This window comes from Vulpes vulpes, chromosome 2 (genome assembly GCF_048418805.1).
Source record: "Vulpes vulpes isolate BD-2025 chromosome 2, VulVul3, whole genome shotgun sequence".
NCBI classification, from domain to species: domain Eukaryota; kingdom Metazoa; phylum Chordata; class Mammalia; order Carnivora; family Canidae; genus Vulpes; species Vulpes vulpes.
In genome coordinates this window covers 49480960-49497717 of record NC_132781.1, presented here as the reverse complement: position 1 = coordinate 49497717, position 16758 = coordinate 49480960, and the positions used below count along the sequence as shown (strand labels likewise).

Genomic DNA, 16758 nt, shown 5'->3' with positions numbered 1-16758 from the left:
ATCCCGGTTCTCCGGGTACTCCCGCTGCGCTCAGCTGGGAATCGTGGGGCATTCTGCATCACTGTTTTCTTTTTCACTTTGGGTATTGGACCTGCAGGCCCCTCCCACACACAGAGTGTCACATAACGGACCACTCAGGAGCCCCTCAGGGCCTCACAAGGACACTGGCCTCCATTGCTTTTGTTACTTTTTGTTGCATGCGTCACAACCACCATCACTAGGTCCCCAGCTGCCTTTCTCCTCCACAGATGCACGGGCAGCAGGTCTGTGTAGGGTCCGTGCCCTGCCAGCACTCCATGGCCGTGGGTGGACACTCCACATGGGCTCATGGCCCTTGTCTATCCCGTGTGTCACTCTGCAGCATTCTGTGTCACGGTCATGCTCTCAGGGTCATGAGATCAAGCCCTGCATTGGGCTCTGCGCTCAGTATGGGGTGCGCTCGTCTCCCTGCCCCTTCAGCCTGCGCACGTGTATACACACACACACACACATCCTCTCTCTCAAATAAATAAATCTTAAAAAAAAAAAAAAAACACGCACTGCCCTTGCTGGCAAACTCTGAGGTGGCCACTCCCCCCCCAGGGTGAACACTGCATGTGGAGCGCAGGCCCTGAGGGTGCGTGCAGCCCCACGCCGCCAGCAGTGTCCCCGTGGCTGCGAAGCGGCTCTGCCCTCCACACCCCAGGCGCTGCCTCCTTCATCCCCAGGGGCCGCTCAGGCCCCTTCTCACAGGGGTTAGGAAACACAGCTCACTGCCTGCATTCACCCCGACTCCTGGCAGGTGGAAGGCGCATGTGCACGCTCCTCCTCCTCCTCAACAGCTGCCTGTTCAGGTTCCTTTGCCACTTTAACAGTTGGTGGGTTTTTTCCCTGTCGATTCTTAATTCTCTATTTGGGATATCGATCCATTGTGCGCCCCTGGGCACCAGACACCCTCCCTGGTCTGTCACCTGCCACCGACCATGCTGCTTCCCTCTTGTTCTGAAATATGTCCTCTCATCTATCCCCATCCTTGTCCATGGAGCTCATGTGCTCAGGGCTGCATCCGCTCCTCCTCTTTCTCTCCTGGCGCTCGCAGCAGGCAGCGTGCCAACCTGCAGGTGCAGGACGCTGGGCCAGACCCTGCTGCCTACCTGCCTGCAGCCTTGGTCACGGTTCCTAAACTCTCTGTGCCTCAGTTTCCATAGTTGCAAACTGCGGGTAAGGAGACCTGTGCTGTGAGGTCATCGTCACAAGGATTACCTTAGCTACTAAGGGCCAAGTGCTTCCAGCACCAGCGGGCAGACTGTGTTGCTGCGGCTGTGCTGCCGTCACAGTGGAGCCTGAGCTGCCCATGAGCTCCCTAGGCCACGTCCGCTGGGCGCCCTCTGCACTCTCAGCACCTGACAGGAGTCTGGCACACAAATATCCCAATGAAAAAATCGACTGTGCTATCTCTGCCCTGAGCCAGGAGCTCTGAGCTGCTCTGCCCTCCTCAAGGTCAGGGGATGGCCAGGGGCTGGATGCTCGGAGTCCGGGATGGGCACGGTGGAGGCCGCATACCAGGAGCTGGCCCGCTCAGTGTTGTTTTTTAAGATTGACCTTTCAAAGCCAGCATCCTGTCGGTGCCAGAAGCACCTACCAGAGCCAGGTTTGGACAGCAGGCCAGAGGGTGACCTTGGCCATGCCTGGGGAGGAGGTCGGCCTCCTGGAGCAGGGAAGGCCATGTTGTCAGAATCGCCATCCACCGAGCTCATGGGACCCACAGCCTGAGACCCGGGACCCCCCACGGCCCCTTGGTCACTCGCTCCCTGAGCTCCACCTGCAACCACTGAATCCAGTTTTGTGAGGAGCATGGAGCTCAGCATTCCAGAATGAATATGGCACACAGGGAGCCAGGTGTTGGGGGCTCCAGGCTAGAGAGGAGTCCAGGGGTCATGACCCTGCATGGTGGGGCCTGGGGTCAAGGCCATGATACAGGGAAAATGGTGGGCAGAGGCACAAACCCTGGCCATCCACCTCACCGGTCGGCACGTGGGGGTAAAGGACAGGAAGGAGTTCGGAGCTCAGGCCCTGGGGATGGGATCCCCGGACTCAACACACGACCACACAGGACCCCCCAGAGGTGGGCCACACCTGCTCCCCACCCCTGCAGCCATCCTGCTGTGAGCCTGGAGTTGCTCTCAGGCCCCGACCTCCGCCCTCAGTGCATGTGACAGAGCTCAGGCCCTGTGAGGGGCCACACAACAGGCAGCACAGCCCTGAGGTCTTGGGCAGCAAGGTGACCTCATCCCACTCCCTTCTGTCCTCAGACAAGCTGGCCCCAGGTCCTCCCTTCTGCCCCAGGCATCCAGGCTCCACGATGCTTCGGCATCTTTCAAAGTTGGCATGTCTGCAGGTTCTGTCCAACCAGCATCAGCAAGGCCATGATCTGCATGCCCCCAAGAGATGCTAAGACGTCGCCGAGAAACAGTGTAGGGAGAGGAGTTCTCAGAGGACCGGCTCCTGGCTGCACCGTTCAGACCCCCTGGGCCTGAATGAGGCTGCACCTTAGGACTGGCCCAGACAGATTGGCCCCCAGTCTGTACCCAGATGACCTGTCCCCAGATGGACTGGCCCGGATGGACTGGCCCCCAGACTGTCCCCAGATGAACTGGCCCCAGATGGACTGGCCCCAGACAGACTGGCCCCAGATGGACTGAATGTGGAGGCATGTGCTTCTGGCAAGAGGAGGGTGGTGGGCAGGTTCCGGCCTTCATGGGTCAGCAACAGAACCCCAGCCCCACATCAAGCTCAGAGCACTTGAGCCATGGGGAGGGAGAGGGCTTGGCTCTCACCTGAGCCTCCCTGGACCTTATTCCTTTCTAGTCTTCTCCCTAAAGCCCCAGGGTATGGCTGTGGGGTTCCAGTTCCTTCCCAGAGCCTCACCCGGGCCAGGAAGGGCCCACTCTGGAGGCTTGGTGTCTTGTGGGACCTCACGCTGGGACCCAGAGCCAGGCTAACGCCTCAGCAGTGCACAGCACCTGCCAGCTCCACACAACTGCCAATGCCTACAGGGACCCTCTGCTCGAGGCCTCTGGAACAGCACCCCAGTCTCCCCTGACCTCCAACCACCCAGGTGCTCAGGACAACAGCTCCGCATCATCCTCAGGCCTCCTGTTCCCAACCCTGCAGCAGGTCTCTGACTCTTCAAAACAGGAGCCGACCTCTCTTCACCTGTTCTAAGGCTCCCCCGTGCCCACTAGCCCCTTCTCCCACCTGAACCACCCCCCCCCAGGGGCCCCCAGTGGGTCCTTCTGTGCATCCTCTCAGCCCGGCAGTGACAATGTCCCTGTTAAACTCTGAGTCTGTGTCCTGCTTCGGGGCAGCGGGACCAGCCCCAGCACACACAGAGGTTAGACATCAACCATCTAAAGGTGCAAGACAGTGACGAGGGGCCGCAGAACTGGAGATGGTGGATGGTACTGGATGACTTACCAAGTATTTTTCTTCTGTCTTTCCTTTTTTTTTTTTTTTTTTTAATTTTAACAGCTTCCCGATGAGCACAGCCCCACTCAGGAGAGGCCGGTGGCTAAGGCTTGGACGGAAACCTCCCGATGCTCCTAGTTTAAAGAACCGGAAAACAAAGCTAGAGATAGCCTGAGCTCTGAACAAGGATGGGGCATCCTGGGAAGGAGGGTGAGCTCCGAGCCCGCACGCATGCCTGGGACACATCTCTGCACGCCCGAGACAGACCGTGCAGCCAGCAAGCCTCAGGGGGAAGGAAGGGACATCCTTGTCCTAGCAAACACACCATGCTCAAAGTCTGAGCCCAGCCAAGGACACCTGGCCACCAAAAACTCTCCAGAGGAACAAGTCAGGATCCAGAATCTAAATCACACCATTCATGGCATCCTGGATACCGTCCCAAACCAGCAAACACATGGGGGACAAGCCCATGCCAAGCAGGCAGGCACTGGAGTCACCTGACTGTAGGTTCCAGCGGCTGTGGACAGGAAGGAAAAGTACGCTCTCAGACAAACAAGGGACAGCTCGGGAGAGAAGCAGCAACTGTAAGAGGAAACAAACAGGAATCCCAAGTTCACTGCACACACATCAAACTACACGCTCCCTGGGACTGGGGGCTGAGGGTTGGGGGGTTGTTGCCGTGAACCTGCAGATAGATATGCAGGAATTGCCCAAACTAAAAACCAAGGAGGAAAAGGATTGGGGGGTGGGGGATGACAAGCAGCACACCAGCAACCTGTGTGACCACATCCAAGGCCTGGTGTTTCACTGCGGTGTCAGGGCAGAGAAGGGACAGATGTTGGGGACACATGTAAAGAAATAATGGGGGATCCCTGGGTGGCGCAGCGGTTTAGCACCTGCCTTTGGCCCAGGGCGCGATCCTGGAGACCCGGGATCGAATCCCACGTCGGGCTCCCGGTGCATGGAGCCTGCTTCTCCCTCTGCCTGTGTCTCTGCCTCTCTCTCTCTCTCTCTCTGTGACTATCATAAATTAAAAAAAAAAAAAAAGAAAGAAATAATGGATGAACAAATGTGGCAAAAGATGTGAATCTGGAGCTCCTAGAACTCAAGTACCCTCAGGCAAAAAAAGCAGAGAGGGTGCCCAGGGGGCTCAGCGGGTGAAGTGTCTGCCTTGGGCTCAGGTCCTGACCCCAAGGTCCTGGGATCAAGTCCTTCGTAGGGCTCCCTGCTCTGTGGGGGGTCTGCTCCTTGCTCTCCACCTGCCCTCAGCCCTCCCCCACCTTGTGCCCCCCTCTGCTCACTGGTCACCTGCTCAAGGGGACCTTTCCTTTGAAAACTGACCCAAAAGTGCTCCCCAACTTCCTGTGTCTTCCTTGTACCGTCCCCTCTATAGAACTTCTCCTTGGCAGTGCGCCCCATAGTGTCTCGCCCCATCCGACTCCAAACGGCAGGTGCAGGCCTCCGGTCTGCAGGGTCCTGGAAGGCACACACGGGCACTCCATAAGTGTGGCCAAAACAAAGGAATAGATGGCTATAGCACCCAGAATTCGCGAAGATGAAATAAGCCCAGGAGCCTCTCCGGTACCTGGCCGTGAGGTTTTCACCGTGGATGCGCACCAAGGGCGGGAGTCTTGCCACGGAGGGGCGCATGAGCTCAGGCTGGGGTCCCCTCCTGTGCACGGCATGGCGCCTGCAGAGGGGCCCATCCAAGGAGACCTGTCGCCCAGCTGTGAGGATCAGTCCGGCCCTGGGGACCTTCACTCTGCAGGAAGCCCTGAGGACGTGGGCAGAGCAGGTGGACTTTGCTGCCCATGCAGGACCCCCTGCCCTCTGGTTTCTTTCCAACTGTCCAGGGGTCAGAGCCGTGTTGTGGCCAAGGCTCTGCCCAGGGTTATCCTCTGAACCCATGTCCTGGGGCAGCCAGAACAAGTTCCCACCGGCTGGGTGGCTCAAAACATCAGAAACTTGCTCCTCACGGTTCTGGAGGCCAGAAGTCCAGCTTCCAGGCCAGCGGGGCTGGTTCCTTTGGGCAGCTCTTACAGAGGATTCATCCCAGGTGTCCCCCAGGCCCTGGAGATGCAAACAATCCCAGGAGTCCTGGGCAGGTAGACACCTCCCTCCCGCATCCACCTCTACCACCCATCACCCTCCCCGCACACGCCTGTGCCCCAGTATCTCTCCTCCTGCACTACCCCTGGCACCCAGGTTCAGGGTCTGTCCTACCCCGGCACGACCTCATCTTCATTATGTCTGTGAAGACTTCAGTCCATGGAAGATCACATTCTTAGCTCCTGGGGGTGAGGACTTCAAGTATCTTTTGGGGGTACCCAGTTTGACCCCCAGCACCCCCACAGACAGCGCCCCTGACTCTATCAGCTCCCAGTGAGCCCAGCGTCCATCATAGAGGATAAACACGCAGCTCATGACAACGTTGGGAGGTCAACAGGTGACCACTGTGGGGACGAGCGAAGCTTGGGGGTCAGCGGTCACCATGGGATCCTGCTCCATCCGCTCAGCCAACCTGGCCCTGTGGGAGGCAGGCCACAGGAAACTGCTTCTCATCGTGGGACCTTCTCAGCCCAGCTTTGGGGGCTGGGGGTCCTGCGTGTTAGAGCAGAACCCAGGCCCTGTGACTCTCTGCAACCCGGTCACGGAGGCTGGGCTGGGAGCTCCCTAGGGAAGACGCCGCAGGGTCCCTCCTGTCCAGGCAGAGGGGACAGGCCGGCAGCCAGAGGGCTGTGGCCTCTGAGCGGGGGGAGTGCTGGTCAGGCATTGAGTCCAGGCGGGAACAAAGGCCTAGAGACGGGGTTTAAACAGAAGAGATTTCCTCTCTCCCAGTCTGGAGGCCAAAGCCTGGGAATGAGGTGTTGGCCTAGCTATTCCCCCTGAAGGATCTGCCCGGGCCCCTCCCCGCTCCTGTGAATCTTGTGTCCACGCAGCCCCTGTTCACGAGGCCACAGGACATACGGGATCAAGGCCCCCCCATTCCAGCATGACTTCATCTCAGCTAAAGACATCTGTAACGACGCTGCCTTCAGTAAGGTCACATGCTGAGGTCCTGGGGGTCAGGACCTTCACAGACGCATTTTGGGGGGCTCACAATTCAGCCCCCAGCACACTTCAGTCGCCGACCTCGTCCCATGGAGGGCTGTGGGCTTCCAGCTCCGCTCCCCCATTCCTGCACCCCACCGTTCAGCCCTGGGGGTCTCCCCATCCACAGCACCTGGTCACGGGCCATGTCCCAGCAACGTGGCAGGCACGGAGGGCACACCAAGGTGACGCTGGCACCCTTCAGGCCCAGGAAGTTGGCACTGCCCACAGCTGGTTGTTGATTTTGGAAATTGGCTGTATGGGAACATGATATTTTTGGTGTCCAATGCAACAGGGAAGAGAACACACAAGAGCTAACATTATGAACAAGATTAAGACATCAGTATGAAGAGCCCCAATTCCCCATGGGGACAGGACAGGAGCCCCTCACCACTGACCGCGCCCCCAACCACATGGCTATATAGACAGGCCGCGGGGCCGGGTCACCAGACCCTGCAAGTCTCCAGCTGTCGCCAAACCCAGACAGAAGGTGCTGTGGACATGCAGCTCCTACTACTGACCGTGGGCCTGGCACTGATCTGTGGCCTCCAGGCTCAGGAGGGAAACCATGAGGAGCCCCAGGGAGGCCTAGAGGAGGTGAGCCCCATTAGGGTGCCGGCCGGTGGGCGGGAGGTGGCCCCACCCTGAATGAGCATCGGAGTTGGTGGGTGGCCTGGCTGAGGCGGCAGCCTCATGGGTCCTCCAGGGAGCAGGGCTGCGGGTAGGAATCTTGGCCTCAGGCAGCCAGATACGTGGCCCCCGAGTTCATGCACAGGAAGCAGGGCTGAGGCCTGTACTCCCTGGTCAGCCCTGTATGACACCCTGCTGGGTACCGTTGCCCCTGGCCGACCACCGCAGGCCCAGGCAGACAGAGGACCGGAGCCTAGACTCCACTTTTGGAGATTTGTTAATGAGCCATAGGGCGAGCCCATGATGGGGTAATCTGTTGGGGAGTCCATGGCAGGAGGATCACGTGGGGGAGTCCACGGTGGAGGGGAAGATCTGTGGGGGAGTCCATGATGGGGGGGATCAGTAGGGAGGGGGTCCAAAGGCAACAATGGGGGCTGGAGCACCTGCCAGGGTCTTGGAAGGAGCCCTAAGCTGAGTCTAGAAGGGAATGAACCATCCGCTGGGGCCGAGGGGGCAAGTGCTGAGCTGGGACCCATAGGGCCAGAAGCCCTGGACACGCCTCCTCCTCATGCTCACCCCCGCCAGCTGGTCCACTGGCCCAGATGGGGTGGGGGCGGAAGATGGGGACTGACCTTGAATCTGCCAGCCGCCAGCAGCATCACGGGCTTTCCTGGGCGCAGCGTGAACAGGCTGCGGACATGGGGTGGGGCAGGGGAGGGCAGGGTCCCCAACTCACTCTGTTCTCTCGCTGCCCACAGCTGTCTGGGAGGTGGCACTCCGTTGCCCTGGCCTCCAACAAGTCCGACCTGATCAGACCCCAGGGGCACTTCAGGGTTTTGATCCACAGCATGAGCGCAAAGGACGGCAACCTGCACGGGGATATCCTCATACCGTGGGTGCAGGGCACAAAGGGGCGTGGGGGTGCAGTGGAGTTGCAGGGTGGATGGGGCTGGCCCTGGTGAGGGGACAGGAACACTGCTGCTCAGGAGAAGCATCAGAGGTCTGATTCGGCCACCCTCCTGCCCCCTCTCAGCACAGGGTCCCCGGTCAGGACATGTGTGGGCAGTGGGGGGCGGGGAGGCTGCTGTCACTGAGGTGGGGGTTCCCTCAGCTGCTGACCCAGCATCCAGGCATCAAAGGAGGCCAGAGCCAGAGGAGGGGAGGGCAGCCCAGGAGCAAAGAGGACCAATGTCACCTTTAAGGGATCGAATGGATGTGCTTGTCAAACCCCTCAGAGCCTACACAGAAAGTAGTGACTGTCACCGTGGGCAAATGATACTTTCATTTAAAACATGAAAAGGGGGCCTCGGCCTCTGCAGTGGCGCTGCTGGGGGCGGGGGCAGCAAGCAAGCACTAGGAGATCTGTTGCTTCTGGAGCCTCCGATGGCCGCTGTGGCCAGCAGCCAGCATCCTCTGACGCAGGGTCACAGGGTTGGAGGTTGAGCCTTCTAACGTGAGGAAGCTCTCGGAGACGGAGGCAGACTCGACCTCAAAACTTCGGTTCAGGAAAGCTTGCAAGCTTGCTGCAGGAGGTCATCCTTACGCTGGACCAGCATGCGCTGCCTCTGGCCTGCAGACTTGGGGAAGTGGCTCCCCAGGCCTCCAAGTCTTCCCCCTCACTGGAGGCTCCGCCTCCACCTCACTGAAATCCAAGGCCTCCTCCAGCCAAGGACTGAGGTCTAATGGTGCACACCCAGTCAAAGGGCATCTTGGAAAAGTCACTCTTGGTTTGATATGTGGAGCAGAGGAGGGGGAAGGCCAGGACCAGACAGTGGGAGGAGGTGACATCCAGAACTGCCTGCTGAGCCCCAACCCGGAGCTGGCTTCCTTTCCATTCACGCTGGTGCTTCTGCAGCTCACGAGTTCCCCTACCCCGCCCCCACGCGTCCATCCCCACTCCGGGTTTCAGGGTCCCCCACCCACCCCAGGCATGGGGGCTGAGTAGCAAGCTTTAGTTTCCAGTTTTAATTCCTTCATCAAGTAGATTAGGCAATGCCGAGGCCTGTGGTTCTGGTCCTTAGAGAAAATGAGGACCTTATGAACGAGGCCAGTCACTGTTAGAGAGCTTTCTTGGAGAGATAAAGATCTCTTTTGTATCTTTAAAAAAATAAAAAATAAAATAAAATAAAATAAAATAAATAAATAATAAAACACAAAAAGGGGCAGGTGGACACAGTAAGCTCACCCACCTCTGTCTGCAGGCAGGACGGCCAGTGCGAGAAAGTCTCCCTCACTGCATTCAAGACTGCCACCAGCAACAAATTTGACCTGGAGTGTAAGTATGTGCAGGCAGTAGGCTCCCCGAGGTCATGGCCCCACCGAGAGGTAGGGCTCCTGGGCTTAGAGCCCTGCGGCAAGGACCGGGCAGCTCCACGCCTGGGGGTCAGGTAGGCATCTAGACTCAGGCCCCCAGCCCGGCAGGGTACAGGCAGCTCCTCTCAGAGGACAGAGCCCACTTCCACACCCAGGTCCCCCAAGACCAGGCAGGACATAGGGCACCACCCCCACAGAAAGTGGACGGGTGTCCCTCCCAGGTGGGCCTGCAATCATCCCCCCCGCCCCGGGTTGGCCATCCATCTCCCAGCCTGTGTCAGCCCCACTATCCTCCACAGACTGGGGACACAATGACCTGTACCTGGCAGAGGTAGACCCCAAGAGCTACCTGATTCTCTACATGATCAACCAGTACAACGATGACACCAGCCTGGTGGCTCACCTGATGGGTATGTGTGGACCCTTCCAGAGCCATCCAGACTGGCTGGACTCAGGTCCACCCCTCACACTGGATATGGGCCTATGGCCCCCGCAGCAGTAGCGGGCTAACTAGGTCTGGAGAGGTTGGGACCAGACCCCGGCCAAAGGTTCCAGCCACAGCCACACTCCTGCTCAGCCTCACCCCTGCAGCCCCAGGCGCCTGCTCACACCTGTACACACTGGCTCACATGGCCCCCTCACCAGGACCATCCCATGACCGGGGCTCCACCTCCACACCTTTCTGGGCAGCGGGGGAGGGGACAGTCACTTCATCTTATGTCATCCCAAGAGAAGGAGTCTCTCCCCACATCAGTCCCAATTTTCCATGACACATGGCCTCTCCTCTCAGTCCCCAAGAGCCTGGTCCCCCGACACCCCCTGGGGCCAAGGCCCTACTCTGGTGCCCCTATCCCCACCCCCATGTTCCCCTGCAGTCCGGGACCTCAGCAGGCAGCAGGACTTCCTGCCGGCATTCAAATCCGTATGTGAAGACATCGGTCTGCACAAGGACCAGATTGTGGTTCTGAGCGCTGAAGGTGAGGCCCGCTGCCCTCCGGCCCACCCCCACCCCTTGGGTCCCCTCAGGTCAGCGGCTACCCAGCAGGCTGGGGCCAGGCAGGCACTCACTCCTGGTCACTGTGCCCCTCAGATCGCTGCCAGGGTTCCAGAGACTAGGGCCTCAGCCCACGCAGGTGAGTGGTGGCGCCTGGAGCTGCACCCCGCAGGGCTTCTCCAGGGGCCCTGGAGGTGGATGGAGCCTCTACCCTGGTCCCTGAGCTGCCTTCAGAGCCCAGAACTACCCCCCATCCTCTGCCACCCTGTGCACAGAGAGCCAAGCAGCAGGATCTCACCTGCCTGAGGACTCAGACCTGTAGGCTCGGGGACACCGTACTCAGCTCTGCGTCCCTCTCTGCGAACCCTCCAGGTGATCCCAGCAACAACACCCACCTGCGCTTCCATGTGCGGCCCTGTCCAGCCTGCCCCCACTCCCTGCCAGGGCAGCCACACACTCCCCAGCCCCCTGCTATGGTCCCTCCTCGCATAATAAAGGACATTCCTTTCAAAAGATGACTGCAGAGTCCAAGTTGTCTAGAGGTCATTTCTTCTGGGGCTGCAGAAATGAGCAGAGGGAAAGGCGAACCATCTTCCTGAATCTGAGCTGTCCCCGAGGCTGAGTGCCCGCAGAACCCAGGCAGAAAGTGTTGCCAGGTGATGGGGCACACATTCATTACAGCTTCAGCCTCTCAAGTGTGCAAAATGCATCCCCTGGGACTCTTAGCATGAAATAATAGAAGGTCTTACACAGACACACACATGCACACACAGCTTCAGCAGTAAATGGAATGTTGGCTCTTACATATGAACCACGCTGAGGCAGGACTGCCTGCAGGCACGGCTGTATCCAGGGCAGAAGAGCCATCTTTCTCTGTCTCCTGCCTGTTTTCTTTCTTTCCTTGTTTGCTCCATTCTCAGGCTGCACATACGGCTGCCAGTGGCCACAGACCACTCCTCTTCCCTCGAGGTACAGTGTAACCAATTTGTCCTCTCTTCAAAGTCCCTGTAGAAGCCTCAGCACTGCAGCCCACAGGCCTGTTCAGGTTCTGGCCCCTCTTGCGTTCGTCTCCAAATGGAGAACAGTGAGGCACTGTGCTTCTCAGCAGCCAGGCCCGAGTCACACGTCCTCTCTAGAGTCTGGGGTGGGGGTAGCTTCACAAGCCCAGGATCTGAGAAGAGAGGGTGGTCCTCATGAGGAAGGGCGTGGAGGCACGGGTCCACAAGCTGCCACCTCTGTCCCGTGCCTCCTCCCAGTGATCTGACTGCACTTCTATCCCCTACACCCTCAGCGCCCCCAGGTCCAACCAGGGCCTGGTCACAGCACCTGCTCCAGGTCCAAGGGGTGGGAGATGGGGCTTCCTGTCACCAGGGCCAAGGAGAAATCTGAAGGACCCCCTCCACGAGCAAGAATGAGAGTAAACTCCTAAATCAGCCGTTCTGGTGGCAGTGGGGCCAATGGGCCACTCAGGGTACTGCCCAAAGATGCACAGGGGGTGCTCCTCCCCCCATGGGACCCTGGGACAATCCCTCGGAGCACACAACCAAGGGTGCAGGGGCCCAGGGGACAGGCCGGCAGGCGAGCCATCCTGGCTGTCCCTCTGCCCCACAGCTCTGACAAGGGCTCTCCGGGCCAGACAAAGTCCTCCCTACGGGCTCTGCTTTGGGTCCACACAACCAGCCAGCTCCCAAAGCCAACCACACATAAAGACCATGGAGAAGCAGCTCACCATAGGAAATCCTCAAGGATCCAGAACGCCTCAGCTCACCGGCAGGGAAACTCTGAGGACACCAAGGAGGTGGCCTGGGCACCATCAGCTCAGCAACAATTGAGGAAAACTCACCAGCTCTTTATGATGCTCACCCTGAATGGCAACGTGACGACGGCTACTGAGCTGGACCTGGGTGGGCTCTCTGAGCCCCAAGCCCCATGGGAAGGGGAACCCGTCCTACAGAACTACCTCCACTTGGAGAAGCGAAAGCGATTCCAATGTGCTCTCAGTCGCTTGAGAAATTCAGGCAAAGACCAGGACAAAGAAAAGACAGGACAGCGTGCAGAGAGATAATCCAGAGACTCTGAAACGGGCCAAGACCCGAGTACAGCACCGTGCCACCCGCCAGGGACACGTACCGCCTAGAGGCGAGGGAAGCAGCCCTGCCTCGTAGAGAAGGGAGTATCTCTGGCAGGAAGAACCAGGTAGCAGGGACACAGATTCGAGAAAGTTATTATAAGACAATCATGTCAACAGAGCAGAGAGGAAACACAGACACTCACTCTGTATTAGCAATCATTTCTACCAACTACAAGGCACCACCAACTGTGACCAGGGCTTCAGAAACAGGATGTACTGGCGGGGCCTGGCAGCGGTGAGGCGCCAGGCTGTCCTCAGGCCTCTCCTCGACAGCAGGCAAAGGCCAAGGCCCGAGGAGGTCAGGTGGCCCCACATACCGGGTCTAGGAGCATCACTAAACAAGCATCGGAGACATTGGGACAGATGCCCAGCCTGGGGTGTGTGCTAGGTCCCCTGCCTCGAGGGATGACAGCAAACACACAAAGGAGGAGAAGCCATCGGCATGGAGGCGCAGGCTACCCGCACTCACCCGGAGGATGCCTGGCTCAGTACAGCCTGGACTTCGGGGGATGGGAGGGGGGCCCAGCCCCCAAGTCCTGCCAGTGATGGAGGGGGGGCCCGGGTGTGAGGCTCACACACACTGACTGACTTCTGTGGACACGGTCAAAGGGGAGAGAAGGTCTTTGCTCCCAGGAAGTGGGAGTCTGGAGGGGGTGTGACATCCAACCACTCCAGAAGCCCCTGGGGACTGGGAGCCACACGTTAACCCACAGCTGGGAGAAATGCACCCTGGCCCTGCACCCAGAGATGGTATCCCTGGGCAGGAAAGTGGTAACCAGACAGGGAGCTCCCCTGGGCACCCAAGGGGACTCCCAAGGGTGAGGGGGCAAGTGGCCCCATCACCAGTGATATGCCTGTAGTGTCCGGGACCTCAGCCCAAGGCCCCTTCCACCCCTCACAGCCCTTCCCACACTGGGGGCCAGGCTGGAGGAACTCCCTGCTTCTATTCCCCTGAACTGCATTGGGTGTCAGGACACACGCTCCATGGCTGCCAGTCACACCCCGCTGCCAGGGGCGGTCGCAGGATTCCAGAGCAGGAACATGACATGCTTGGCGTGACCTGGCTCCTGGCATCCCCAGCGGGGCTATGCCCAGAGGGCAGCACAGAGACCAGGATACAAGCTATTGCTCATCAAGATGAGAAAACCAACACCCTCCCCAGGGGTGCTGACGAGCTCCCTGACACAGGGATGCTGAACCTAACACAGGGTCAGGGGGGTGACTGGAACCACTGGGGGACTCTGGGCACAGAAAGTGCCCTCCGGACTTGTTTTTGGCACCTGGCTCTCCTGACAATGGTCCAAGCAGGGTTCAGGGAGCCCCCGATACCACGAGCAGCAGTCGCATTGCACAACCGAGTGCACCTTTCCACAAGAAGGTCATGTGCTCTCTCTCTACCTGCAAAGGGCTCCATGACCCAGAAGAGAAAGATTTCTCCCTGGAGTGAGGGTGGGCTGCTAAGTGCCATCTGCCAGCTATGGACACTCAGGGGCTGGTGTGCACCCTGGGTAAGTTTGGGATAGGGGTGGAACTGGGAGCCCCAGAGAGGGACCACAGTGCACACAGGCTGGGCCTGAGCAGGTGCTCCCATCCCTGGTTGGAGAATTCTGGGCCGTGGAGGCTCTGCATTCACCTGGAAGCCCTTGGCCTCTCTGATCAGAGCACCCCTGCCCAGCACAAACGGGCCTCTCCCAGCTCTGGAGGTCAGAAGTCCCAGGTCAGTCTCACTGGGCTAAAACCAAGGTGCCAGCAGGCCCACGCTCGCTGCAGAGGCTCTTGGAAGGGACCCGGTTCCTTACCTCCATCTAGGGCAGCAGGCTGCTCCTGCTTCATGTCCCTCCCTCCTACTTCAGGAGCAAAGCCCCTTCAAACCTCTCCCCACACAAATTCTTCCTTTTGTGTCAAATATCCCACAGCGTCTCTACCACAAGGACTCTTGTCATTAGGATTAGAGCTCAGCGGCTGATACAGGATCACCTCTCCCACCCCATCTCCAAGGACGCCTCCTGAACCCACAACTAGAGCATGTTCACACGGGGACCTGCCATCTCTGTGGTCCTTCTATGCTGTCCGGAGGGACGATGAGACACAGCCAGTACAGATGTAGATTTGGATGGAAATGACTGCGTGCATAGCCACAGAATTCCCCAGTCGGCACTGTGTGTAGAACACCTGCCCCTCGGGGACACGGGGCATCCACCACACATACCATGGCATGGCCCGTCACGCACAAGCCTCAGCACCTCCCAGAGAATCGAAGTCACGCAAGAGGAATCCCTTTTCTCTTCTGCTGTTAAACTTCTTCCACCAAATGACTGATTATGCTGTAGTTTAAGAGGAAAAAATCAAGTTACTATAATATATCCATTGAAGAACTCACACGAGGATCTATAAAGGACTCCAACAAATCAATGGCAAAAAGCAAGCCATCCAAATAAAAAACAGGCAGCAAATGGGAACAGACACTTCACAAAATATGACATATATGTGAGTAGCCAGTAGGTCCACAGAAAGGTGCTCAACGCCATTAGTCATCAGAAATGCTAAGGAAAACCAAGGTGTCCTGCCACTTCACACCCACAAAACAGCTAAAATTAAGGGCTGACTCATCCAACACTGGTGACAATGTGAGGCAAGAACTCTCCAACATGGTCTTAGGGATACAAAGTGGCCCAGCTACTATGGGACATTTGGAGAGTTTTTTTTTTACTAACATTGGAAGTGCATCTACTCATGACCCAGCAATTCCACTCGTAAATACTCCAGTAAGAATTTAGCTTTTTTATTTAGTATTTAATACAGAGTATTTGCTTAGTGTTTAGTGCTACTTTGTACTCAGCACCTAAATAAACAGGATTACGAGTTACTGAAGGACTCAGGCAATAGCCAAAAGCCAGAAGTAACCCCAATGTCCACAGAAAGCATGGATGGACGACCCATGGGACAGCCTCACACAGGAGGCTCTGTGGTGGGGACACAAGGCAACACAGCCCTACGTAAAGAAGGAAGTCTCTCTGTTTGCAGATGGTATGAACTTATGCAGAGAAAGCTTTCAACCTCCACGTACAAGGGTCAGAATAATCAACGCATTCGGCCAAGTTGCAGCATAAAGAATCAACATAAGCACATCGGTTGTGTTTCTATTCACAAACAGTGAACAATCTGAAAGGAAGGGTGACAACAATTAGATTCACAACAGCATTGAAAAGAACAAAATACTTAGGGATGAACTTAACCAAGGAGGCAAAAAGCCTTTTCCACTGAAAACCACCAAACAGGAAAGAGACGAAAGAAGATGTAAGCAGATGGAAACACATCCCATGTTCGTGGATCGGAAGCCGCAAAATTGCTAAAATTTCAGTATCTCCCAAAGCAATCAATGCATGAATTCAACACAATCCCTCTCAAAATCCTAATGGTGTCCTTTTGCAGAAATAGGAAAGCCCATCATACATGCATATGGACCTCCTGAGGGCACCAGAGTGCCAACATGGTCCTGGAAAAGGAGGACAATCTGGAGGTCCTGCAGGTCCTCACTTTAAAACCTACTACAAAGCTGGACATACAGACTGTGAGGCAGAATGCCTTGGAAAGGAACCCTGCCCTACATGGTCAGGCGGCTTTGACGAGGGTACCAAGACCACACAGTGGGGAAAGGACAGTCTTCTCCCCAGACAGGACAATGACCTCCACGGGCAATGAAATAAGGTGAACCCTTACCTCACGCCATGCACAACAGTGAGCTTGAGGTGGACCACACCTGACATCTATAGCTAGAATGTTCTAGAAAAGGTATTGGGGGAATGCCTGGGTGGATCAATGGTTGAGCATCTGCCCGCATCAGGCTTCCTGCATGGAGCCTGCTTCTCCCCCTACCTGTGTCTCTGCCTCTCTCTCTCTCTCTCTCTCTCTGTCTCTCTGTCTCTTATGAATAAATAAATACATCTTAAAAAAAAGAAAAAAAAAGGTATTGGGGAAAGCTCTGGACTCTGCATCTGGCCATGACCTCCTGGACATAAATGGAGCCACAACAAATTAAGAACCTTTGTGCATCAAAAGTCATTGTGAAATGTGAAATAGCAACTGCACAGTGGGGGCAGGTGTCCTCAAACCCTCAGTTGGAGATGGGGTTGGTATTAGGAACGTAGAGCTG

The 16758-nt window shown here is 57.3% G+C and overlaps 1 protein-coding gene across 1 annotated transcript; it reads left to right on the top strand.

Moving 5' to 3' along the window:
* Nucleotides 1–6927: 6927 nt before the first annotated feature.
* On the top strand, nucleotides 6928–10983 carry LOC112935882 (minor allergen Can f 2). The gene is made up of 7 exons (XM_026019833.2): nucleotides 6928–7134; nucleotides 7926–8059; nucleotides 9369–9442; nucleotides 9780–9890; nucleotides 10356–10457; nucleotides 10571–10613; nucleotides 10750–10983. The coding sequence occupies exons 1-6, from the start codon at nucleotides 7039–7041 to the stop codon at nucleotides 10594–10596; spliced, it is 543 nt and encodes a 180-aa protein (XP_025875618.1). The 5' UTR covers nucleotides 6928–7038; the 3' UTR covers nucleotides 10597–10613; nucleotides 10750–10983.
* Nucleotides 10984–16758: the final 5775 nt, after the last annotated feature.

Coding starts and splice junctions, on each gene's coding strand:
- LOC112935882 (XM_026019833.2), top strand. CDS start 7,039: ATGCAGCTCCTACTACTGACCGTGGGCCTGGCACTGATCTGTGGCCTC. Junction 9,443..9,779: donor CAACAAATTTGACCTGGAGT/GTAAGTATGTGC, acceptor TATCCTCCACAG/ACTGGGGACACAATGACCTG. Junction 10,458..10,570: donor TGTGGTTCTGAGCGCTGAAG/GTGAGGCCCGCT, acceptor TGTGCCCCTCAG/ATCGCTGCCAGGGTTCCAGA.